The following is a 27328-nucleotide window of genomic DNA, read 5'->3' as shown; positions in this document are numbered from 1 at the left end:
TGGATAAGACGGACAGATTTTCCAAAATGTTTAGGGCTACTGCTATTGGCAGATCCGTACCTTGATATTAGATCCTGGATAAGACGGACAGATTTTCCAAAATGTTTAGGGCTACTGCTATTGGCAGACCCGTACCTTGATTCTAGATCCTGGATAAGACGGACAGATTTTCCAAAATGTTAAGGACAACATCCGTACCTTGATTTTAGATCCTGGATAAGACGGACAGATTTTCCAAAATGTTTAGGGCTACTGCTATTGGCAGACCCGTACCTTGATTCTAGATCCTGGATAAGACGGACAGATTTTCCAAAATGTTAAGGACAACATCCGTACCTTGATTTTAGATCCTGGATAAGACGGACAGATTTTCCAAAATGTTTAGGGCTACTGCTATTGGCAGATCCGTACCTTGATATTAGATCCTGGATAAGACGGACAGATTTTCCAAAATGTTTAGGGCTACTGCTATTGGCAGATCCGTACCTTGATTTTAGATCCTGGATAAGACGGACAGATTTTCCAAAATGTTAAGGGCAATATCCACAATGGATGTTGATCCGTACCTTGATTTTAGATCCTGGATAAGACGGACAGATTTTCCAAAATGTTTAGGGCTACTGCTATTGGCAGATCCGTACCTTGATTCTAGATCCTGGATAAGACGGACAGATTTTCCAAATTGTTAAGAACGATATCCACAATGTATATACGTCGATACCTTGGTCTTTTACCTTGGAGAAGATCGACTGATATTCCAAAACGTTTAGGGCACTACCATAGCAATTTACAACGCAGCTACGTTGTGGATTGCTATGACACTACATAGGATGAATAAAAATGAATATTATAACCGGAATTACTAGGCCTATAGCATTAGGAATACCTCAGGCCAGTACCGCTAATATAAAGACCTTAGGAAGGTACCCCATGGTTGAACTTGTCCACACATCCGTTTTTCGAAACTGATGTGTCGATGATTGAGTATGACATTAGAATAAGACCCGCCTTGTTTGCACATTCGTTTCACGAAATGGATGTGTCTTACGAGTGCACTTATGGCACCATGATCAGTACGTGCATGCGAATTATTGTATTGTGTAAACGTTACGATAGCAAATGACGCGATATTCTGATATGTGTGTGTTTTAATGTCCTCTCTGTGCGCATCGAGTGTATCTAAAACTTGTATGACAAGAAGAGCGTCTGGAAAACATGCCGAGAACTTGATGACTTGCTCTCAATAAGACCATAATAAGACTGGGTGGAGTGATGAAATGGCATGAGAATATCGAGATGAACTGGACATTCTATTGGCATTAAAAAAAAACGACTTGGTGGTACCAACTCTAAAATTTCTATTCGACAATCCCGAAAAACTGCTCCCCTCGATAGAATCTAGGGCTTAATGAAGTGAAATAGAAGAGATAAGAAGAAATCCGGCGCTAAAAATCACTGCTCAGCAAGGACCAGTGAACCAAAGGTTGAAATGTGCCGAACAATGCCCGCCAAAGCTCACGTTAAAGATAACGAAGAAAGGGGACGACCAAGACGGCTGCAAAATCAAGGAAAGATACGCAGAAGAGTCGTTTCATTATCAAGGGAGTTGAAGAAATCGGGTTCGAAATAGATGCACGAGACGAAGTACCAAAACGTACGGTTGCCAAATATGTCCTGAACATACCATGATGGAGATCGGAGAAGATGCGTTTGACGAACAACGACATGAATCAATCTGCGGCATGATGACGAGACGCGCGAGTCATAACAGGACATTGGTATTTTCATGTGAGGGTTACTTTGATGTATTATTGTATAGTGACGCCATTTTGTTCAAGCACTGCCTTTACTGTATCTTTGATCAATACCATCAGGTTGCTTTAAAATGGCGCTAACATTTTATGTCGTAGATATGCGTATGGGTTAGTGAACATTTATTATGTGAATAATTGGCTGTTACTACAGTAATATGATAGCGAGTACTATGCCTGTAGGCTTTAATTATGCGTTATACACCGACCACGCTCTATGTTAGTGTCGGGACCCTTCACCCTAGCGGGATAGAAGTTTAGGATTAGAAATGGTTAGGGATTTCTCCAGAAAACCGTAAAAGGGGCCATGGGTGTCTAACAGTGTTCAAGTAAGCAGCACCTTGTTAAGGGTAGTATCGCACGTGCATTTTAATCGGCATATGATCATTTTAATTGGGTCGACGATGCGACGTCCTTAATGTTAGAACCTCCCGGGGTTATGCGTTATAACTAGCTACGCACCCTTAGACTAAGCTAGGAACCTCTACCTTATTGGAGCATGTGTAGAGTTAGAGATTCGTGGTAAATCAGATCCATTGTCTGTGAGACACGGTACATACGAATGAATAAAAAGCTTATACACACCGATACTAAAGGAACCCAGAGATATAACAGAAAACATTAGTTCGTGCATGACTATTGTGATTGAATGGTGTACAATGTAGCGATATGTCATAAATGAACTTTACGGCAGGACAGGCCGTCACATGCATTATATGTGTAAACTAACCTTGGAGCTGCTTTACGGCAGGACAGGCCGTCACATGCATTATATGTGTAAACAAACCTATGAGCTATTTTTCGGCAGGAAAGGCCGTCACATTAATTATGTGTTAACAAACCCTGAAAGATACCACTTCGGCAGGAAAGGCCGTCGCATAGTTTATATGCGAAAACAAACCTTGGAGTATTTAAAATACATTTAATCGTGCATGAATATGTGGAGGTTTAAGCTTTATCTTGTGTTATAATTGATGGATATTCTATATGCCAATATTAACCGAGTTTTGCTTAGATACCTCATTCTGTCTGCATGATAATGATTGGAGTATTTGGTTGTATTAAGCCTTAATTACACGTTATATAAGGCTAGTTTAGAACTCTGGACCTAAGGGTCATTGTCCGATGCTGAAAGATACCACTACTGCGACTACTGCTACTTCAATCAACATCCACGGACGTCGTCTGGACAGTGCAGTGCAATAAAAGGTCAATTCTTCGCCGTGAAGTGATCCGAACCAAGTGTAGACGACTCGCATACCAATCGTTATGGAGCTGCACTATAAAGACACAAATGGAGGCACCACTGGGATACTTCCGGTGTAAAAACATTGACCTTTTGATGTACTCAAAGACGACCCTCGTGAGAATTGTGCTCCGTGTGACGGTAGTCACTTCTGTTATATCTCTGCTTATAACATTGGCATCGATCTACATACACCTCGCGCCAGTATTCTATCCTACGAAGACTCCTGAGGGTCTCTCTGACGACGTCACTACAACGACCGAACTACTACCTGTCCCATATAACGGATTTGCTGTGGTAATCACCAACAGAACTGACCCGGTTATCTTCGAAAGACATTCCGTACCCACGACGCAAGGACGAGTGATCGGGGACAACACAACCACGTCCGTGGGTAATTTACCTCAGAACGGTACTTACCCTGGCCAGTAAAAGACACGGAACTAATATACAGACAATCAAAATTTACATAAATTATGCGAAGAATGCTAAAATTTTTTAGGAAGAAGAAAAAGAAGCTGTCAGAGGCGGCTGACGAGCTCGAGCAGGGTATCAAGCTGCTGAAAGCAACGCAAAAACGACATGAAGACGTCAGACAACATGAAAGACAGCTGGCAAAAGACAAGGCTGATCAAACAAAGGTACTAAAAGAAGTCAAATCAACTCTGCCCGAGACAATGAATGGGCTGGGAAAGGCCAAGAAAGAAGTCAGGCGAGCTCAAGCCGACCTCAAAGCAGTATGCGATGCCACTTCGAAGGTTAGCGGGAAAGTCTCTACCGAGGTACTAAATGAAATTCTTGCTTCAGAGTTCGACCTCGGAAAGTCACATGCGCAAGCTGTAAGGGAAAGAAATCCAACTCCTGCTTTGACTGTACTACCGAACTCACCAGCTTACGATCCTCCAGCGTACGATCCTCTTGCTGAACAGTCATTACAAGACGTAACGCAAATGCCTACAATGACAATCGCGAAAGGCTTAGATTGCCATACGGTAAAGGCTGTATACCCTACGATACCTAATTCAGGACCGACCGCGTTGTTAGGCTCCCGTAAGGGAACGACACCGTGTTTCCATGTGGACGGCGGTGCGCGTGCCAAGCAGAAAAAAGGAGTTCCCGGCGAAATACCGAACCCTGTCAGGGTTGAGGGAGACGAATCCCGTGCCGAATCAGATCCTGAAAAGGGCCCTCTGGACAAGTATAGAGGCTATCGGGCACGGCAAAACCGCCAGAACCGTCGTAGGGCAGTGGTACACTCTCGGAGGAGAGCAGGAAGTGCGGATGGCGAATCTAGACGTGTGACATTTCTGGAACAGGAGGACCAGCGAAGCGAGGAGGACAATTCAGAGAGTGACGACTTCGATTCTCGAATGCGACGTCTGGCTAAAGAGATAAGAAAGTACCAAACGTCACTCCAAGACAGCTACAGCCATGATGATTTTGCTGACGAATATTCTGATGAGGGCCAATCTAACAGCCCCGGGTACCCTAATATGCCTCGTTTTACTTCTACTCCAAAAGATAATGGTGTAAGGTATGGGCAACAGCGGCCACGACAACAAGCTAGTGTCACAGCCCCGATGATCACCATACCCGTTAAACCCCAATCGGAAAAAGAGATGCTTCAGCTTATGATGGATCCTGGAGATATGCCACTTCTGAAATGGATGGCAAATTCGATGAGACGAATACGTCACGGCCCAGGAAACACGGATGCCGATGTTATTTTGGCAAACGCCATGCAGACGAAGTTAAGGGATGCTAGCCGCCACAAGCAGGCAACCCAACTGGGGAATTTCTTCAACACAAATTCGGGGGAAGCAGAGTGGGCTTCGGTGATGAGATCCCTTTCTTTATCTAACCCCCAGGGCCTGGTAAATGATGAAAAGATCATTGGGGATTTCCGTAGAAATTACCGCTGGGAGGAACGGCAACCCTTAGATATGAAGTTACGTGGTATAGGGGGCTCCTCCCACGTGGACTCTTTGGTTGCAATTGATTTTGACGAACTACCGGTTCCATTTGCGACCGAGAAAGGAGTCTCTCTCAATGTTATTGGCTTAAAATGGATTGATCAAGTCCAACAATTACCAAGCATAGCTACGCGATTGAAAACCCCGTCTAACCCAAATGGAGAGTTGTCTTTAGTAACACTACATGAAGAGAACCCGTGCGATCAATGGAAGGGAACCGAAGTCGGAAGCAGTATTAGCTACACTGCAACCGACGATGGGTTGATGGATGCTGCAAACCAAGATGGCGTGATGCGGAAAATTACCGCTGGCGCGAGTATCAAGATGGAAATCGCCACTGGGGCGAACGACGAGTTGAAAATCACAACTAACGTCACCCAGAACCTATGGAAAACTGTTGGTGTCGAGACAGGAATGCCTGCTGACACCGTTAATAAAGACGTCGAGCGCGGAATGCCCGCTGGCGTAGATAAGGACCTGCACGAGAAAACTGGTCCCAAAAACTCTCGCGGATGCACTTGTCCGGATAAATGTAAAAATCCGGCCCATAGATGCATGGCGACCAATACAGCTGACGTCGAGCGTGGAATGCCCGCTGGCGTAGATAAGGACCTGAACGAGAAAACTGGTTCCAAAAACTCTCGCGGATGCACTTGTCCGGATAAATGTAAAAATCCGGCCCATAGATGCATGGCGACCAATACAGCTGACGTCGAGCGTGGAATGCCCGCTGGCGTAGATAAGGACCTGCACGAGAAAACTGGTCCCAAAAACTCTCGCGGATGCACTTGTCCGGATAAATGTAAAAATCCGGCCCATAGATGCATGGCGACCAATACAGCTGACGTCGAGCGTGGAATGCCCGCTGGCGTAGATAAGGACCTGCACGAGAAAACTGGTCCCAAAAACTCTCGCGGATGCACTTGTCCGGATAAATGTAAAAATCCGGCCCATAGATGCATGGCGACCAATACAGCTGACGTCGAGCGTGGAATGCCCGCTGGCGTAAATAAGGACCTGCACGAGAAAACTGGTCCCAAAAGCTCTCGCGGATGCACTTGTCCGAAGAACTGCAGAATTTCGGCCCATAGATGCATGGCGACAGCTACAGCTGACGTCGAGCGTGGAATGCCCGCTGGCGTAAATAAAGACCTGCACGAGAAAACTGGTCCTAAATGCTCTCGTGGATGCACTTGTCCGAATAACTGTAATGATTCGGCCCATAGATGCATGACGACAGCCACAGTTATGAGTACTTTCCCAGAAGGTTCAAACAAAGCAGCTATTGCCGGTCAACCGGATACACGCCCAGTCATGTCCGACAAGGAGTCTGGGGATTTTAAGATGCACGTCACCCCAGAAATAGGGTCCCCGGCGGAAAAGGAGTCCGTCGGCGTGACGGTAGGCGCGGGTACGCGCCGAGATCAGAGGCCTACATCGAAGGACCTCGCCCTCCCTCCACCAACACCAAAACCCCGATCATCACGAGGCTCATACCAGCCCATGACTGGACCAGTTACTGCGTATGTTTTGCATAAAGACACTAACTCAAGCGTCATGACGGAACTTAAAGATATTTGTGTGCAATATGTAGCGCTGGCCAAACTCCCGTACAAACCTCCTGACCTGACGACTCCAGAAAATACCATTATTTCTGATGAAGTCTGGAAAGCCGTCTACGCGCCGTTTGCGTCCGAACTCGAGGACCTGCGGGGCCACCTCGGCTCCCCACAAGCCATGGCATACAGACGCGGCATCGAACTTAAGGACCCTTCGACCAAACCATTTGTATCTGGACCTTATAATTTGAAGGGGGAGGGCCAGGCGATGGCATTGAAAGAAGCCCAAGGAAGAGAAGTACTCTCCCTCTTAGATTTGAAGAAAGACAAGTGGAAGGGACTACACCGGTTACTGTTGTTAAACCCGTGGACATGCTTTGTAAAACTCAAACTGACGAAAACCTTTAAACGATTGAAATCGATGGTTAAAAAAAGAGGACAAAACGAAAATGTCAAACCAACTGGGAAGCAACGGTTGCAAACTCGTTGCGCGCGAAACCAAACCGACGGAATGACGAAAATCATGGGTGAAACGCCTACAGAAACGCGAGTGCATCCGGTTACCACTAAGGAGGCTCTGCAGAACTTCACGGATGACGGCGGGAGCGGCATCGGAACGTACTACCGAACTATGGACGACGGCCATAAGGTAGGTACCGAAACGTCCATTTTGTATTCATCAGGAGACGACAAGGACGACGTATTCACGAGTAGTGTCGAGCTGATGACCATTACCTTGACGTCAACGACGGTTGACGCATTGCCACTGTCTGGGCAGAAAAACCCAGGGGTGGGAACATCCGTACCTGAATGTTCCCGACTATCAAGACCCACCGTGGAGGAGATGGCCACATAATTCGTTGACTACAACTATACTCAATGGCTGCACGAACTGGTGATGATGGAAGGTGAATATAAGGTAAGAGGATTGTCCTTGATCGATAGGATGAGTATGGAAGGTGCGAAGGTGATACCTACCCTGGAACACGTGGCTGAAGTAGTGGCGGTAATAGGGTTGATTGCTCCGTTGATTGTAACATGGGTAAGTTATATAAAATGTCGTCGACGTAGTACCTTAAGTCGCATGAGGAACATGAGAAGACGAAACGGAGCAGAGCAATGGATGGCGATAAAAGTAATACGAAACACAACGGAGAATGGTTAGGGATTGGGTTCTTAAAAATTAGTTGTAAATACAGGATATACCTATTTTGTATAGGGAAGTGGTGAAGTGTGTAGCTGTAATATTGGTAAATCGTTGAATGACTTTGTGATATGTATCAGGCGCACAAAAATAATCCCGACGAAGCATTGGTTGTAATAGGTATCAAGTGAAGTATTTTACGTAATGGGCGTAGACGGAAAAAACTCAAACCTCGTAACTAAAAATACGCTGAGTCCGCAATTTTTTATTGAAAAATTGAGGGAAAACAAGGGGCCCATACCTGCTGAGATTATAAGGCAAGAAAAGTGCACATTATGGAGATGTGCGAATTTCTATATAATGGGAGTAAACGGAAAAAACTCAAACCTCGTAACTAGAAATACGCTGAGTCAGCACTTTTTCGGTGATATTCGAGAGAATGCAGAAAGAAAAAGGCATCTGAAGAAAAGGCGGTACATGGGGGATCATTAATGCATATGGGGATTCATTGTTTGACTCGTGTTCCCTGTGTACGGGAAATGACGGCGTATAGTTCATGTGATCCTAATTTTTGATGCTTCAGTTTTTTTTGGTCTTATTTTTAAGACGAATTTTGCAGTTTTTTTTGGTCTCGTTTTACCCACTCACCACAAATGCTAGTTTTGACTCAGAGTCTCAGACAACCGTATATATGTTGTTCTGAATATCACGTGTCAGTAGTAAGTGGCATGTACCTTGATAAAGTTATCTAGTGAATATCTTGTAAACTCCTTAGTACAGTATTATCCCTACACTGCAAATTCAGATCCCTCTCATGCTTCCCCTTCGCTCAGACCCCAACATTGAAAAGGATGCCCCTAAATCGCTGCTACTATTTTCGAACAATTTGTGTCTTACTTTTGAGACAGAAAGTACTTGGTAAGACTAATTAGTCTTTAGGACTTTTTCTGCTGAAAAATCGATTTGAGACATTAAGACCTTTTTACCGGAATATTCTGAAACCAACGTCAACTAGAGGGCAAGATGACTTGGCCAATGACAGAAAAAAGAAATCGACGATTTCTATTAAGATGTCCTTGATATGACATCTGTAACCCGTATCGCAATCCGGTAGTTCTCAAAATATTTGCAGCGCGTCCCAAATCTGAAGGGTGTTCACATCACTATATTTCCATTTTTGTAGTCAAGTCAGTTATAAAAATTCCAACTACTTGCACTGCCTACGCAAGTGGTTGTATTTTTACTACTTTTACTTCTACTGGACAATTTTGTTGACAGAATTACATACTTTATAGAAGTTACATTTTGGTAAGTATGAAGTATCAAGTTTTTGGATAGGTCGCCATTTGCATTTCAACTTTGGACCACTCTGAACATTGAGCAGCATGAAAATAAATTCAGCACTATAATCCACAGCTGCAACACCTGTCCAATGCGACCGCGGTCGATTCCAGAATGCCTACATAAGTGTTGAAGGTTTATCCAGGCTCCTCCTCGTCCTCTCATCCGTGTAATCGGTGTCTTAAAATAATTAGCATAGAAGTTGACTGTGCTACATATCGGCAGCTACGGAATGAGAATGCACAAAATTGGCCTGGTGTAAATGACCATAGTAGTCGACAGATATCGTGGATACCACAAACAAACAAACTAAACGAGCATTAAGCTTGCCGATTACAAAAAATATTTGCTCGAAAGCTTGCTCGATATATCCAGCTTTCAGTTTGTCAATATTTTGTGGTTGCTGTTGGGATGGGCGACGTAGGCTATGTGACCCGCCCCTGACTCCGTGACGCTGTGATGTAAGCTTTGCCCACAATCGGTAGCAAGATCAAAATACACCACATAAGTAGTCAGCTTATCCAACAATGAGTTACCTACATCAACGAAATTGGTATCAAGAATGCATCCTTGTCTAATGTAAAGCAATCTATTACACGTACGGGATATATCATGATTTAATATGTGTATTATATCAGAAAAACCAAATCTTTCGGACTGGAGTGTTGGCTATGGCTACATGTACTTGTACAATTTGTTTTTAAAGTAATATATGCCAACCTGTGCTTCTACATCGTGGCATCATGTGGCTAGAGTCGTAGCTAGGTATAATGTACAGTACATTAAGAAAACTATAGTCGTGACAAGAATTCGTGTCACATAGGTCTACTCTATAGGTCAGAGGTCTCAAACTCAAATGGGTTCGCGGGCCAATTTCCTGATTTTGATGTCGCCGCGGGCCGCAGTCCTATTATAATAGGGGTATTCAATGTATAATATCTAAGTAGGCCTTATTTGACGGCACCTTGCAGCCAGGCTTCCACAAATATCGTGAAAAATGTAATTTACTATTATACTATTCACGCTTGGCACGAAAAAAATCACATTTTCAAATATTTGAATAAAATAGATTTCCCGTGCCACCTGTATAATTTCAACATAATTTCTGATGGTACCTATATAAAAATCAGAAAGCCCATTCACATGAAATTGTGAGTAGCGCAAAGAATATTTTCCAGTTGAATAAATTGGCTCAGAAAATATTCCACGGCATATAGGCCTATTTCCATAATGCATCTCGTACCCCCTGATGTGGTGCTTCGTACCACGAAGGGGTTACGGACCCCTAGTTTAAAACCCCTGGAATAGAAATGATGAATCGCCGAAGAATCCATTGGTGGTACAGCTGTGGAACGTACCACTACCTTATAGTCGCCTCCGATAATAAAATGGATAAAGAGAACAAACAACACCAAGGATGTAATCAAATATACGTCACGGGGGCCACGGAATGCCAATGTTTTCCATACAGACCTGATTAGATATCTATATACCTTGGGCAACGCAAGCTACGGGCTTTTGAAATATTACTATTCCCCATGGCAGTGTCATAGATTGGTGCGTCCGTAGGATTACCAAGTCACTATTCTGGGACGCAAGTCCTTCTCAGATTTTAACTTTTGACCCTACTCAACTCGAGTAATTTTCAGTTTATCACCCAGTTAATCCAAAATCGACAGGTCGCACCAAACAAAATCCCGATTCTCAGTCACGAATCATCAATGAATCATGTCTTATCAGCATGAACCTGAAATGTGACGAAAAAGCGATCTTCCACCGCATGGTAGATTTTAGAAGTGATGTGATAGTGAAGTAATTGTTTAGATTTCCGGTTTTTGTAGTAGTTTTAGAGTGAACTTAAAGTTCTTAAATCTAAAAAAGATATATATGATACTTGAATCTATTTTCGAATACTTGAAATTCCAAAATGTCTTCGCGGGCCGCACAAAATGATCTCGCGGGCCGCATGCGGCCCGCGGGCCGCGTGTTTGAGACCTCTGCTATAGGTCGACTATAGGTCAACAGCATTACATGAAGCTAAGGTATTGCGAAATCGATAGTGACGCAAGCGAGTCAACCAGAGGACTGTATGATACAAAAGGGCATCTGTCGACTTTGGTATCGGTGACCCTGGCCGATCGGTGACCCTGAATTAGATTAATTACAGTATAGAGTCAGAATTCCTAATACTTCGACATTCCATTGGCATTTGAATGTAATGCCTTTCCAATCTTAACATATCCCTGCGATTTGCGAATATAGCTACCCAATCTACAGCGTGTAACTGTAAGTATACGTGTATTGGGAATATATTTCGACATACACATACGTATCAATTTAGGGGCCCATAATTTTATACACATATATACAAAGCAACGCCCTCGTTTATTGTGAGTTCTCCTGAATTAGCCTACTCCAGCATTTACCTTAACATGAGCAAAACTAAATGAAATTAGCCTGGCAGAGCCGGCATTCAGCATATAGCAAATAGGTCACATCGAATACATTTTGATTCTTCGATATATACTGTATCGCCGTGTCTCAGTGTGTCACATGTGGTTCAAAGTGCTGTCTGAGATTTCGCTCCAACATTGCTTGTCGGAAAGCTGTATATCCTCACGACGCAAGCCTGTAGCGCTGATTCGATATGGCAGTATTTTCATATCGCGGGCCATGACGAATGTGTGGAATTTACCTCACCTATCTATTGACAGGGTCCTATTAATCAATCAAATATGTTTGTGATCGCCTTGCAGCAGGAACCACTAATAATATAATCGGCGGTTCTATTATTTTTACCCGCGGCTCAAGTCAAGACAGACAATGCAAGGATGCCACTGGGACATATCGTAAAAATCCAGATGTTGACACTATCAATAAACCCAGAAAAACCCATATCCTATACAGGGATATCTAGAACTAGATATTCCTGTCCTATATTTCACTCAATTACTATGCGATCGCTATGAAACTTGAAACTGACAGTCAGTTACAGTCATATAAAAAAGTTTTAGAACTTGATATTGAAATCTCCACGGTTCAAACAATAAATTTGGGTCGGTCAACACTACAAATCCCACAAAGATATGATGTTTGCCACGACGCATTGCTATGAAACAATTAGTGCGTAGCGTCCATATGTGGGGAAATGTGACTGTCAATCATGAACTTCAGGGTATAGATAGGCTATAGGCTATATTCGAATGTGCTTTTGTAGGTTCATATATTTAAATTCTCCACGTCATTATAACATCTTTGTTGATATTCTTCTCATTTCAACGTCGGGCCATTATATGCATGGCGCTAGCAGCATAAACATCAACATTATAACGAGCATGCATATTGACAATCTCAAAAATTTTACTTGCTTTATTACAAAAGATTGCTCGAAAGATCCAGTTTTCCGTGTGTGAATGCTTAGGGACTTTAGTGTGAGCTTGACCTGCGATCACATAACATCAAGAGCGAACTACCATAGTGGAGATGCGGTACCGATGGATCAAAAATTGCAAAATGATCTCTGGCCCTCAAATCTTCTGCCGAGAATAGCAGCTCTTTTGCTGTCTCAACACTTCGATACAAGCTCTACCTATCGCGGACATTTACATGGAATCCTCCTTTTCAAAAAATATTTATAAACGTTTAAAATTTGTTGCCTGAACGTATCATCGGTCCCCACCCGGTGGGTCCAATGGCACACGACCACGGGCCCTATGAGATATACGCTCAAACTCACATTTTTCAACTTGTTTTCTGTATTTTAATAATCGAAGCTACAGCAAGCCAATGAAGAATGTTTCGTCGCCACCTTCAAGAATAAAATAGATTATATATCAACTCAAATGTGGCGATAAAATCACGTTTTGATTTCCGTCGAAACTTACAAAATCAATGCCACATAATATTTCCCGGAATAAATCATTTAATTGTCACAAAGCCCATAACTCACGCAGGCCATTGACAAAATTTATTAGGTTCCAAACCCCAGCAGCCAATGTAGACGTGGAACTGAATATTACTGTGACATCATTCTCGTTGCGAATTGACCTGATGCAAACTTGTGAGCGAGCCAGGGGTAGGTCAAACGGAACTCGCTCACCCCGAGTACGCTGCGCGCGATTTCAAGTTTCTCACTACCTTGATTATTGGGCACTCTTCCGCCAAGATTAAATACGCAAGATTTATAGAAGTGGGCATATCGGCGTTGGCCATTACCGCGCCACGACGCACGAAGACATATAAAGTTTTAGGCCATGTAACATGCGACTCCAAGAAGTGTGCCAGATCGATCGGCAGCGAGAAAGCTTTGGCCGAAAAGGACTGCCCTATGGCTGAGCGAAAACTTCGTTATATATATACAAAATACATATAGGTATAATGACTGGCGCCGAATGTTCCTGTCTTGGCAATCTGAAACTCTCACGACACAAATAGGCCACCAGAATTACATGAAGAAGAAGAATTATATGCCAGTGAAGAACTACCCAATTTGAAATCGTGTGCATCTTTTGGGCGATTCTATATTTTTTGATATTGCAGATTGGAGGTCAAGAAATAACATTATGTAACGAAGTCGTACGGTAAAATTTCAAAAAATGTCTGGCGGACCGGTGAACTGTCAAAATTGAAATGAAGCCAAAATGTAAAGTATGCAACCGTTTTTGGCAATTATATGATGCTAGAGAGTGACATTTGGCGGGTTTTGATCTTATTTAATAATATTCATGATGGCCTCCATGCGATTTTATGGTAGTGAGTCTGCCAAGTCGAGGTAAAATTACCTTGTCCAGATAAACGTGCTACCGCTGAGAGTCGTTTACAGTCTTTCGCGCCAAATGCCGTGGGTTTAAACAGCCACGCAAACTCAATACCGACCGATAATATCTAGAGAGGAAGCGTATCGGAGTCGAACCAAGCACCTTGTCGTGCTACCTTGCTCATTGCCCACTGCCACCAGACGCAGGCTACTCCGGCAACTGCGGAAACAGTGCGTGCCGCAAGAAAACACATTGCAGCAGCTATATTTGCCATCCGCAGATGCGGGCCGAAAAAGCACTTCGCCAGCCCATCCCCAAAAACGTTGATCTTGGGGCCCCCACAGGGCGATAAGCCAAACTTCCGGGGGCTTCGCCCCAAGACCCTACATTTGGGTGGATGTTTTCACCTGTACTTGTGATCACATCCATTCTACTCAGCGTAAGCAGAGAGTTACGTAGCTGATCGCAACAATGGCGAGAATTTTCGATCATTCACGACTGAAGCGCTTTTCTCGCGGTCGAATTTTAGGCCCAAATTTCGGAGTCCCATATGTTAACCTAAACTTCATTACGTGTGGATACGTCGTGGTGCGGCAATGGCTGACGCTGAAATGCCTATAAATCATGCGTATTTCTCGGAGAAGGGCACCTAACAAGCAAGACATTCAGGGACACTAAATCGTGCAAAGCCCGAAAAGAAATTGAAAAATGTTGGAAAAACTTTCAAATAAAACGCTATGATTTATATTCATTTGCGAAGTAATTTTGGGCCCTTGTCAAGCTCGGCCCCTCTACAATTGGGCCGTTTGGGGTTCCACTGTTACGGTCCTGCACAAAATAAATGTATCGAAAACCAATGATCAAACTGCGCTGCTTAGCGATGAGTGAGCTCGTATCTGTTCTGTATTTGTCGCTCGCATGTCGTCAAAAGAAACGTCCTGTACTTTAAGTCAAATCGAACATGTTTCTAGCCCTAATGTTACCTCACGAAATTTTGAATCAGTTTAAAATTAGATGTTTTATTTATTTTATCAAAGGACAAGCCTTCTACATTGCATCTTGAAATTAAAGTATAAAATTGTAATATTCCTCGCGGACCGGCAGGAATGTCGTCGCGGACCGGCACCGGTCCGCGGACCGGCGGTTGAGAACCACTGATCTAGATCATCATTCCCTATGCAAGACTTGTAGCACGCCCCGTATCTACGCTTTCGTAAGACGCCGCTTATGCGGATCAGCTGGCGAGGAGCCAAATTCAATTTATTATTATTAGTTTCATAATTTCAATGTGCGGCACGATACACAAGTCAAAATGAGACACAATGAACAGATAGGACGATAGTGAAACCAACAAGTCCGATCTTGATTTATTCGGGTGTCTTCTAGTTAGATGTCCTTCCCTGGCTCCGTTTTATTCACTTTCCTTGCATTCGGCCGTAACGGAGATATGTTTGAAAGACACTGTAAAATAAATCCAAGACACGCAATTTTGCAACCGACTCCAGAACGTGATACTGCCAAGAATCGAATTGATGTTTCATGCGTCGAATTCACCGCAAGGCAACTCCCCCATGTCCAGTTCACAATACCATGACTCGTGTGAGAACGCAAATGCTATATATCCGGCATCATCGTATTTTTGTTTTGGTGCTGTATTGTTTTGCAGGTGCATTCGATGCTCGAAACCAAAAGCCGGCAAGATAAACGCCGGATAGTGACGTATTGATTGAGAGAGACATGATAAATAAGAGAAAATAAGTGTAAATGGTGAACACTGTTGTTTTACACGTGAAACACTAATAATTTTTACATATTCATGGGGAACACTAATCCGTGATGTTCATGGGGAACATTCCTCGATGTGTGGGGAATAACGAAGAAGTGCCAATTTGTCTAATTTTTTTTGTAGTGATGGTGTTGGGGAACAGGAACACTCGCTCTCTCCGATCGTAAAACGAAGAAGCGCTTTATAGTCAGCACCTTGGTGTATTGTGTATTCTATGAATAGTTAATATATACCGGTAGACAGTATTGTATGATATCAATTTAGATCGAGGATCGCTGTATCTTCCCAATACAGCCGGTTGGTTGGTTGCAAGGTTGGCAGTGCTTGCCATTTACAATTTAGGCTACTCCTATAGCCAATCTTTCCCTTACTTCGGCACCTTTGACTCATTTAACTTGAGATTGAAATAAGGAAAACTGTGTTACTGTGGTGCATGTATCGAAATGTATGCCAAACTTTATAAGTGTCTTCTGTCGAGTAGGATTGTTCAGTAGGCCTACTTTTTTCAAATTTTACTTGGTGAAATTGTTAGGTTGACTAAAATCAGTCTCAATTCTAATTTGTGCAGTAGTGAAGTTATATATTTGTTGAAAAAAAAAATTACTGAGAACCCCATTGGTTGCCTATACGCCTTGGTTGTATATATCTCATTGGTTGCCTCAACGATGCATAAGAAATTGAAGTTCGAAATTTTGCATTTGACAAAAAAGGGCATTTACGGAAGAACTTCCACCATTTTTCTATAGCCAATTGTTGCTCATGCTCAGCATGTTTGAACAAGAAGTAGTGCTTTTAGATTTACAATTCATGTCTTGATCTTAATAACTGTCGTTACGAGCGTCTTTCTCCAAGATGTAAATCCCTAGGGATATTGAAAGTGCGCGACCTCTGCACTTATGAAATTGCCAAGACCATGTACCGACATCACCATGGTGAATTCCCTTCTGCTCTTAGCCGCATCTTTACGCCATCTGCCGGTGTCCACTCTCACGGAACTAGATCCGCCACCGCTGGAAATATCTTTATAAAGAATTTAGCCGCTAGTGTGTGCCAGAGATCCTTAACTTTTGTTGGTCCAAGGATTTGGAACTCCTTATCAATAGAGCACAGAGGTTTGTCATTTGCATCATTCTGTCGGAATTTTAAGTCTCAGCTCATTTCTACATATTGAGACCTGAGAGTATAATCTGGTATTTATTTTGAACTAGTGTTACAGTTTTTTTTTTTTTTTTCTACTACCACTGTTTTGCGTTTGCGTTTTGTTGTTTAATCTTTTGTTGAAGTGTTACTGACCGACAGTTGCATGATATAAATGTTCTAACGTTACGCCTTGACTACAGCTGACTTGAAGACTACACATCTTGATGTGGTCATATCGCTGTGTTTGTCTTTTTTACATATTTGTGTGAACAATCATCGTACGAATAAAGAATCTGTCTGTCTGTCTGAAATCAAGAGGTGATGCCATATACTTGAATTGAATGTGACACCACTTCTGTCGAAAGAAGAAATTGGTTACTATGATGTCATTAGGCCTACGTTATGATTTGCATTTGTTATCTTTTTAATGATGTAGCCTCTATTGTTTTTATGGGTACTGTTATTATGCAATGTTTGTTGGTTCTGCAGGGCATAGCGAGCCTAGAAAGATTGGTGAGAGTGGCTATTTTGAAAACCTAGCATGTCTATTTCCTACCTATTTCTCTTTGCAATGCTCTTTTTTATAACGTGATATTATCATGAAATTGAAGCCGCTTTTCATATATGTAACTGAGGTTCATGACTTCCATCTGTTTTTACAGCTCCTATTTATAGCAATGGTAGATGAAGCACCGTCTCAATCAAGCAATGCCGCCCAACTGCCTAAGTATTTGGACATAAACGAAAAACTACACACTCCACAAACCAGCAATGGCGATGATAACGAATGGGCCTTGTTCCGGGATAATAATGGCCGCGTCGTTGCACAAATACGGGATCTAATAACCAATGAGAATAAATACGCGAATCAGCCACGCAATCCGTGTCATGATGATGCAAAGCGTAAGAAACCAGAGCTGGTGCTTGTGGTATCGACTGATATGCCGGATGAAAACTGTGGAGATAATTTTGACATTAACGAACCCGAGTTGAACTCTGACAATGATGAACTTTTCCCTTACGATGACAACATGCTAATTGCAGAAAGGGGGATTGAAGTAATGAACGATCACACATATGAGTCTGAATTTTTTCCTTGTGTCAGAAAGCAATGGTACATTCGACCGCCAGTCAGTGAGGGCATGTTAACTGACAGTAATATGATCGTGAACACATCAATTCTTGCGAATGACGTTCGTATTTTTCTGAAAAACAACTCGATTTCCATCGAGAATTTCGCGAAGGTTTACATGAAACGAACGCAAGGCACTGTGAGCGACTTGTTGAATCATCCCAAAAAATGGCAGGAATTATCAAAAAAAGGACGAGATACTTATATCAAGCTGATGGAGTTTCTTTCAGACACGAAACTTGCGAGCAGCATCAAAGAACTACGTTCAAAGCACGCATTTACTTGCCCGGACAGGCTGCCTGTGTCTTTACTAGACCAGATTAAACGCGGATCTTCACCGTCGGACAAAGAGCTATCGAATATCGCAGTCGTTTACAGACTTAAAGTGGACACGTTGAAACGATATTGCCAACATCACGTTTCATTGCAGAGAAACTCAAATTTAACATCGTACGGTCAACACGAAGAGCATATTTCGGATATCCTCGGTCAGTATATCTGCGGTAGGCCCGGATGTGGCACCATACTACAAGGAAAAGAAGCTTTGAAATTACATTTGGACAAAAACTGTGAAAACCAATTTTATTGCTTGTTATGTCAGCAGTATTTCAAAACTCAACTGTCTTTTGACGCTCATTTTGAACACTGCCACAAACCATTCATGGTGTCCAAGCAACCTCCATCTTTAACACTACCTGATGTAATTCCGGACAATGACTTGATTTTTGTGGGCGACAACGCGGACGCAAAGTCCCAGAAATTTATCTGCGGGGTTTGCTGGTGCGGTTTCAAATCCCGACAGCGTTTGACTAAACATTTGTCCATCAAGCATAAAGTCGGGCAGAAAAATTTGCGTCCGGGCATCACGTGTTTCGTGTGCTTCAAGGTGCTCAAAAACTTGAACGCGTTAGATGTACACATGAGAACGCACACTAAAGCCAGGCCTTTTCCTTGCGGCACATGCAACGCCGCGTTTCAAACAAAAGCCAACCTGCAAAGGCATATCAAAACGCATACCGGTGAAAAACCATACGCCTGCACTTATTGCGAATCTAGATTTATCGAAGAAAAAGCATTGACCATCCACATGCGCACACACACGGGAGAAAAACCATTTCAATGCGACGTCTGTAATAAACGTTTCATACACAAGACTCCTCTCAAGTTGCACATGTTGATACACGAAGGTAAGAAGCCTCACGCTTGCGAATTTTGCGGCAAACTATTCCGGCAGAAAATTAACTTGAGAGTGCACATGAAGCGTCATCGCGGCACGAAAAAGTATAAATGCGCATCGTGCGAATTGTCATTTATAACTAAAACGGATTGGAATCGACATAACATGAAACACACCGGAGAAAAACCGTTTCAATGTCACTTATGCCTCAAATCGTTTACGAGAAATGTTTATCTTCAAGATCACTTGAAAAGACTATCGAATCAAACTGCGCCTCAGTGCGATATCTGTGAAAAAAGATTTTGCAATGACGCAGCATTCAAGCGACACAGGAAGACTCATGTTTTAACGTTGCCTTCATCAAATACGGCAGATCAAAAGTTAGCGAAAGATTCTGTAAGTATGGATACATACAACGGCGGTGAAATTGGAACTGCAAATTCAAACATATTTCTTCTGTCTACCAAATCCAACGTTGGCAATGACAGACAATATTTTGTCATGCCAATACAATCTATGGAAAGTAACGCCGATGATGATATAAATCGGTTGTCACTTCAACCAGTTTTACTCTCTCAAAATGAAGACAGTTATAGTTTACCGTTCACGACATCAGACGGACAACCATTGCTTTTACAATGCGTGGATTTATCTGGAACTCCACAGTCTTTATTCGGTCAAAATGGAGAATTCTTGTCAACTTTAAAAGATGTCGCGATACCGATTACATTTTCTACCGAAGAGTCTACAAGCCAGGGACTTCCGCCTATTTTAGAGACGATCGATCCAAACATGCAGTCTACTGTGAATAAAATTGTGGATGACACAATCATCCTCAATGAGGAGGCGAACGGAAATACATCAGACGATACAATGAAATTAGATCTATCGGGTAACGCGCAAATCCTAGTGTCTGGATCTCAACAAGTCAGCCACGCCACGGTGATGGGGATACCTTCGAATCATGAGGCTGGGAATAATTTGGTGAGCCAAAATCAGATACCGGTCGGCGTTAGTGACGTGATTCTGCCGCACGACCCCGAGGTTTCGACGCAAGTTTCAAGGAATCAGCATTTGGAGCCTTATATAATCGTGGAGTCAAAAATGTGACTGGAAATGGGCAATGCAATTTTCTATACATATCCATTGATTTATGATTATGTTTGGTAGCTGTGCAGTAGGGTTGTTTCAAAATAACTTTTTTTTAGAATTTGTATGGCTACTAGATGAAATTGTTAGGTTGGCTGAAAATTCACTGTACAGCAAATTTGACTTGTTTCCAACCTGTAGCATTGGAAGCAGAAATTTTTTTAAACAAAGATACCTTTACAAAATTTGACTTACTAGGCTGTTTGAAAAACTTATGTAGGCCCACGGCAAATTTGGCTCATTTCCAACCCATAGAAATTAAGTTATTAGAATGTAAAATTTTAGATTATTGACGAATAGTATGTACGTGTGTAATCCTATAATTTATAATAAAAGAATAAATACTATTTTTTCAACTCCGAAACTCCGTAGCTACGTTTTACAGGTTAGAATTGAGCCAAATTAAATGTAGCCTCCAGCGTTTTTTAGTCAACTGAACAATTATTGCTAATCAGTAAAGTTAGCACAAAGATATATTTTCGAACAGCCCTACTGTGCAAGCTCCTTGTGCAAGCTTATTTAATGTCTGCTTATAAGTGTGCGTAAATTACAAAGTTTTGTGACTGTATCTTGCCATGTGAGACCAGACTGTTACATGCTAACTGTTTGCTGAAAAATGTTTGCTTTGAATTATGCATGTGCAGCTGTTACCCATATAGATTGTTCCTGCTTGACATCACATGAGCCCTGTTGAGTTCTATAAAATTTTCAAAAATCATGATCGACAGTTTCAACTTTTTGGCCACATTCTTGTAATTGGTAGCCCTGACCTAGTGGTGTTACTTTCGGCATTCATGGATGTTGGTAGCCTGATTGACTGCATTTTCGTTGACATTATGTCTTGGGCAGTAGGTGACTGGGACACTAAACACTGTTAAATGTAATTGCTGCTTTATAACATCTGCTATCCATTTATTGATGTTTTCTTTAACACGAGAGTCCACATGTATTTAGCCTATTAAAGATCTATCACATTTTTCATTAAGGATGTGCTGATTATCATGACCCAAAATGCTACTATGCTAATAAAATGTATGCATTTGTTTTTTGCTATTAAAACTTGCGGGAGTTCTCAATATTTCTGTGTTATCTGTGATAATGAATGTAATGTATGTAGCGCAGGTGTTACCTATGATAGAAATTAGAGAGTGCTACAAATGCTGGGAACCATGAACCAAAACATACAGGACCAAAGAGACGGTAATATTCAACTTACTATGACGAATGTCTTCCTTCTCATCAACATGCATTTACGCAGATCTAAAGGCTTTTGAAAGGAGAGTGATGGAATGTATCGAACACATGCAGCCTTCCACGTCGCGATGGCGAAGTGAGTATTTTCTGGTTTGCATCAGTTGGTTAAGTAAATGCGGTTCACATGCTTGTAGGGTAACTACATGGATTATTCCTGGGCAAAACGACAACTAGACTAAGTGAAAATATAATAGCTCTGCTACTACCTGAAGTAGAGAATCTGAGGTCTGAGAATTAGTTGCTATTAGATTGTGACTACGAGTCTCAGACCTCTGCATCCAGGGTTGTAATGACTCGAATCTCGATCTTTTGGTGACTCGACCTGACTCAAGTCAATTTTTCAAATGCGACGGTCTCTTGCAATTTTTAAAATACTCGCGGTCCCTCGCGTTGATTTTTATCGTATCACTGTCATGGGTATGGGTGATTCTTTGCGACAAGCTCGGATCTGTGCCATCGCCTTGTTGACAACTTAACCCAAATAGGCCTATCCTGAATCACACTCAGCCGCTTCAAATCTCCATTCTACCGCCATAAAGCTATCCTCTGGGAGACGAAGAAGAAGACTGAATAATTTCATTTTGAGTAACTAATCCCCAAAATACTCATATTTGTTTACTTCAATTTATTAAGAATTTTCATCAATTCAAGACACCACAAGGCTGGGATACAATGAACAGATAGGAAGGTGTCGAACGACTTGGGAGTAGTCTTTGAAATCAGACACCCACCTGAGCCTAGGCGATGAAGGGAGGCATGCACACTGATTGAAAAGTAATAAGATAATACAAAAAATAACGTTATAATTTTTGGCACCATCGAGCTTAGTGTGTAAAATTAGTTGGCTGTGAAATTTTTTTATATTCCACAATTATTTCTCGGGATCTTGTCAATTATTTGAAAGCTGCTTCGCGGTTAAATAACTTCGTCGTGGACCCCGAAAGGCCCGTAGACCCCAGTTTAAGAACCACCGATCTATCTACTTATTCTTGATGTAGTATTATCATGTTTTAGCTACTTCTACAGATTTGTAATTTATGGCATTACTTCTGCTTCAGTAGCAATGCTGACTTTGACCACATATGCTTATGCTGCATCTTTCCCTACTGAACAAGGTGTTGTAATCTTTCAGTGGTGCTTGTTATTGTGTCGGCGTGTACTGCAGTTGGAGCGTGGCTTTGGTTAGTCGACCCTAGTACATCAAGGGTGAGGTGTTGAATTTTTATTTCTCATACTTCAGTGACTGATGACGGTGGCATTTTACAGGGGCCGTTTCTAGGTTCGTTGTGGCAGCATCCGTTTTTTACCATCAGCTCTTTTGTGCTCATACTGCTTTTCTGCGCGGGAATTCATAAACGCGTTGTGGCGCCGTCCATGTGAGTATGAGCCAGACTTATAGATAATCCTAGTTGTTTAATTAGAAGAAAATGCCGTTAATGTTGTCTTATTTTAATCTAATTTGTGAAATGTTTCTGTGTTCTAATTTTAATTCTAATCTAATTTAGAAATTAGAATGGAATATTAAGTAAGCCCTGCCCCAAGCTATTACATTATGCTTGATGAAGTATTAATCTATCATATATCAAGAAGGTGTATAAAATGTATAACCCAAAATGCCTTTAGACACATATGGCAAATATATGAATATAGTTATCTTGCTATACCGCAGCTGAGACACGTGAAATCACTATTGGCATTGCTTTTATTGCACAGTGCTCGTTCTTAGCTTTCTTATGATACCTTACTCAATAAATTTGAAGTATACCCTTTTTCACAATTCAGCCTGGAAAAATTCATCACGCATGACTGATTTTACTCCATCATCACCTTTACCCCCCATTTTAACACCTATCGGCTAAATTATCATAATATAAATATTCAAAATGAGTGTTTGGCTATGTACTTTCTGAAACTACTCCATGTAAAGCCACAGAGAAAAGCTCATTTACAGTGAAGTTCTAAAGTTTATGTTCTAAAAATTCATACCTTTTCACGGTTGACTGAGCACAAAAGTGCACTTTTTCAAATCCCCATAAATTCTAAACTGCCGAATGGATTTCCGCGAAATAACTTTTGTTCAGTTTGAAATTGATCTATGTCGCTTGGGAATTGCATTTGATATCTATATTGAAACACGCGGTTATCTGCCTCAGTTGATTTGAGCTGGATTGACCCTTCTGGTTTTCCTGAAAGTGCTACAGCAGTGGTCGGGAACCTATGGCTCGCGAGCCATATATGGCTCTTTTGGGCATAAAGTATGGCTCTTTTCGAAAATTCTAATTTTGTGCATAATTTATCAATATTGCAGCAACTTGTTATTAAATCTTCAGCACGACCAGTATAAATATTCTTGTGGCAGTATAAACATGTCTTTGAGAGGTGAATACAGTGGCGTATTCAGGGTTAGGGGCTCGGACCCCATTTCAAAATCCTCAAATCTAAGTTGCTGTCTCGCCTGCGCCACGAAATCTCGGATTGCACGAGGCGTCGATTGCTCAATGAGAATTGCAGACAAGGTGACGCCTGTATGACAATGCAGTTTTCAGATACACATTGTCTTCCTGATCTACGGCGAGAAATGAACTCCGTGGAAGTGACATTCACAATTACAAATTCAAATTACAAACAACGCCATAGTGATCCACGTTCTTGATTGACAACGTAGCTTTGTAGTTGCTGTTCAAATGTAGGCGTGTGGCACAACGTTGTAATACCGCTGAATACTTTGAGAATTGAGAAATCGAATCGTAATCGGTGCGGCTATTACATTCACTTATTACGAAAAAAATTGGGCAGAACATCTAAGAGCCGTTTCTGGGGTTTTCGAGGTTGCTGATTACGAATATCACATTGGTGATTAGAGATTGGCTCTTGTACCCCTAAAAAGTCCAAAATTACTGTATTTACCATTGAATATTTCACTTGGCAAGAAGAAAATCGAAGTTTTTTCTAATTTTATACTGCACTTCAATAGATAATAATTGACTATGAAGAACCCTCATGTCGTCTCCATTGGTTATCTCCAAAACAAGAGCCAATTTGAAAAACTAAGGTCATTTTCAGAATCAGCGCCCTTCAGAACCACCAAACCCACTCTTACTTTGTATGCCTAAAAATATGTGCTGACCAGTGCTATCAGTTATTATAAATTCTATGATATTTACGATGAATTGCGCTATGCTAATCCCGGCCGTGCCTCACCAATGCCTTACCTCCCCTTTCACGCTATATTTTCGAACAATAAATAGGTAAGTTGCGTGATTTTCGTAGTATAAATGTTCGAAATCTAGTAGACAGGTAAGGCACTGCCTCACGTGCCTCCCCTGAAACCTCGTCACTGACTCATCACACATTCCAGTGGGCATGCATGCTGCTGTGTAGTGACCATCATGTTTGACTCCGCCTACTCATGTCCCCATAGGTCCTCGCATTTAAGAATATCGTCAAGACGAACCTACGATCTCGCATAACTGACGAAAGTCGACGAATTTGCGCTACGATGACGTCACAATTTTATTCAACTAATACGTCACACTTTTTCAAGTGTGACGTATTAGTTGAATAAAACGTATGGCTCTTTGGAAGTTAAGATGGGAAATATGGGGTCAATATGGCTCTTCGGACAAAAAAGGTTCCCGACCTCTGTGCTACAGGAAGACTGTACAGTTGGAAACGAGTCAAGCTGTACAGACATTTGCCATCCTCTTGCTTATAAGACTGAACTTTGATTTTGTATGAACTCGACTTGATTAAATTTACAAGTTTTGGCAAATTCAGTAATCCCAATTCTAGTCTAATTTGAAAAATGCTGCTTATCCATAATGCTAGTTCTCATCTAATTTGGAATATGCTGCGGAGCTATATTTTCCAATCCTAGTCTAATTCTGAATATGCCGTCAAGTGAAGGCAGGTCTGTAATTCTAATTCAATCTAATTTGAAATATGCTGTCTAGCTATGATTCTAAGTCTAATTCGAAAAATCAAACTGCAGCAATGGTTATAATTCTGTGTAATTTGGAAAATAGTGTGTGATTGTAATTCTGATCTAATTTGGAAAATGCCGTGTAGCTCTAATTCTAGTCTGAGTTTGAAAATGCTGTCTCGATACATTTCTAATTCTAGCCTAATTTGGAAAATGCTGTGTTGTTATAATTGTAATTCTAGTATAATTTGGAAAATTCTGCTTCGATATAATTCTAATTGTAGCTTAATTTGAAAACTTCTGTTTTTATATAATTATAATTCTAGCCTAATTTGGAATAGACTGTGTACGGCAGACTTGGACAACTAGATAATTCTAGTTGTCTAATTTCACTGAATTACATCGAAATGCCAGTAATCTAATTCTAATCTAATTTGGAAAATCTGAAAATTTTCTAGTTGTCCAAGTCTGGTATGAGCAGTTGCGTTCACGCGACGGATAACTTCATTCCTTGGTATTTATTGCAGAATAACTGGAAGATTGCAAACGGTGTTGGATGATTTTAACATGTCTTGTGACGAGGTGAATATCGCTTTTTTCATAATTTATGTTGCATAGGCAAGAGGCATACTTGTTGGCTAGGGATAAGAAGTCCAAACAAATTGATGTGCACCAGTTAGTACTTTAGAAGGTCGTAGTCATTAGTAAAGTCACGTTAGATCAATAAGTTACAGAACACACAACACAAACCTGTCATTTCTCTGGAAATTCAGCGCAGGTACAAATACTACTACGGTACTGCTGAAGGACCCAAGTTTGGTTTAAGTTGCATAACCGTGAATATTGTACTAGGCTTATTCAAATTATTGTAGCCTACTGAATGTATCAGCAGCTCTAGCAGCTGATGCTAATGTGTGAGTATGTTGGACGTGATTTAAGTAGAAAACTCAAATTATCCTTAATCTATATCAGAAGCCTCTAAAGCAGTGGTTCTCGAACTATTTGTGAGCATCTGAGGGGAGGCGCAAAGCCGCCTGGCAGAAATGATGTTTCTTGTACTCGTAATGAAATAAATTTCTGATATTTTGTAATCTTTGTTGCTATAACGATAAAAGTGGCACAAAAATTTCACTATTATCACGGGGAGGCGTGTCGAAAAAAGTTTTAGAACCACTGCTCTGAAGCCATTTACTCAGTGTAGTTATTTTTTCTGATTTTAATGTCTAGGTCGGGTGTGATTGTTACTGTTGGTGAATGGGGATGATGACATAATGGGCCTGTGTGAATTAGGGCTCAATGAAGAATGCGAATATACAATATTCTGATGCAACTCATCTCGTGTTCAGACTGGAAGGTTAATCTTAAGGCCAAGAACCGAAAGCTGAAAGGAGTGTAGCACATCGGCAGCGTTGTCCGAACTATACCGTGAAAGTCACGTCCTCTGCCCCGGGCACAGCTAACAATTCAATGAATCGCGCCAGACCGGGTGGCCCACTCTCGAGGCCTAGTCCTGGTTTGGTCTTTCTTGAAATACGGAGAAATAAGTTGTGAATGTTTGCGTTTTATCGAGTAATTATATTGTTTTGAATCGCCAATAAAGTGAGCGAGTGGTGGACTGCGACAGTGTGCTGAAGTGGAAAAGATATAATCTGCAATAGTTTATGAAACGGTATCACTTGTATCGGTGATACAGCTGCTAGGGCTGACTCGGGGTCGCGAGGCCCCGAATCACATTTTTTGTAGTTTTGACTCGAGTCATTTCCAATTCACCACCGAGTGAAGTCCTACGTTGGGCAGCATTGCAGCAACGGCCCGAGTCCAAGTCATGGTGTTCACTGTTCATTATCGAGTTCAAGCTGGTTTCAACCACATCTGTGAAATTCTCGGGTGATATCAAAGCCTCGCATTCATAATATACTCATTTTTCTTGCTCCTGA

At 41.7% G+C, this 27328-nt stretch overlaps 3 protein-coding genes across 4 annotated transcripts in view; 2 read left to right on the top strand and 1 right to left on the bottom strand.

Annotated features, from left to right (window-relative positions):
• Positions 1–27328, bottom strand: part of LOC145442916 (lactadherin-like) — a 165478-nt gene that overhangs the window by 57401 nt on the left and 80749 nt on the right. The gene's annotated exons all lie outside the window — the stretch shown is intronic.
• LOC145442794 (uncharacterized) lies at positions 366–21332 on the top strand. 2 transcript variants are annotated; one of them, XM_080320802.1, is made up of 2 exons: positions 366–2878; positions 17421–21332. In XM_080320802.1, exons 1-2 carry the CDS (start codon positions 2845–2847, stop codon positions 20174–20176), a joined length of 2790 nt encoding a protein of 929 aa, XP_080176928.1. In that variant the 5' UTR covers positions 366–2844; the 3' UTR covers positions 20177–21332. The 2 variants fall into 2 exon arrangements, with proteins under 2 accessions (XP_080176928.1, XP_080176926.1); XM_080320800.1 differs by lacking the exon at positions 366–2878 and having other exon boundaries at positions 15078–21332.
• LOC145442927 (nuclear envelope phosphatase-regulatory subunit 1-like) lies at positions 21277–27009 on the top strand. The gene is made up of 6 exons (XM_080320976.1): positions 21277–21415; positions 21474–21545; positions 22602–22675; positions 22736–22845; positions 25919–25973; positions 26738–27009. The coding sequence occupies exons 1-6, from the start codon at positions 21373–21375 to the stop codon at positions 26774–26776; spliced, it is 393 nt and encodes a 130-aa protein (XP_080177102.1). The 5' UTR covers positions 21277–21372; the 3' UTR covers positions 26777–27009.

This window comes from Botryllus schlosseri, chromosome 7, assembly GCF_051294905.1.
Source record: "Botryllus schlosseri isolate E-star chromosome 7, Bs_hap1, whole genome shotgun sequence".
Taxonomy (NCBI): domain Eukaryota; kingdom Metazoa; phylum Chordata; class Ascidiacea; order Stolidobranchia; family Styelidae; genus Botryllus; species Botryllus schlosseri.
The sequence above is the reverse complement of the archived record's forward strand: the minus strand, read 5'-3'. Positions and strand labels throughout refer to the sequence as shown.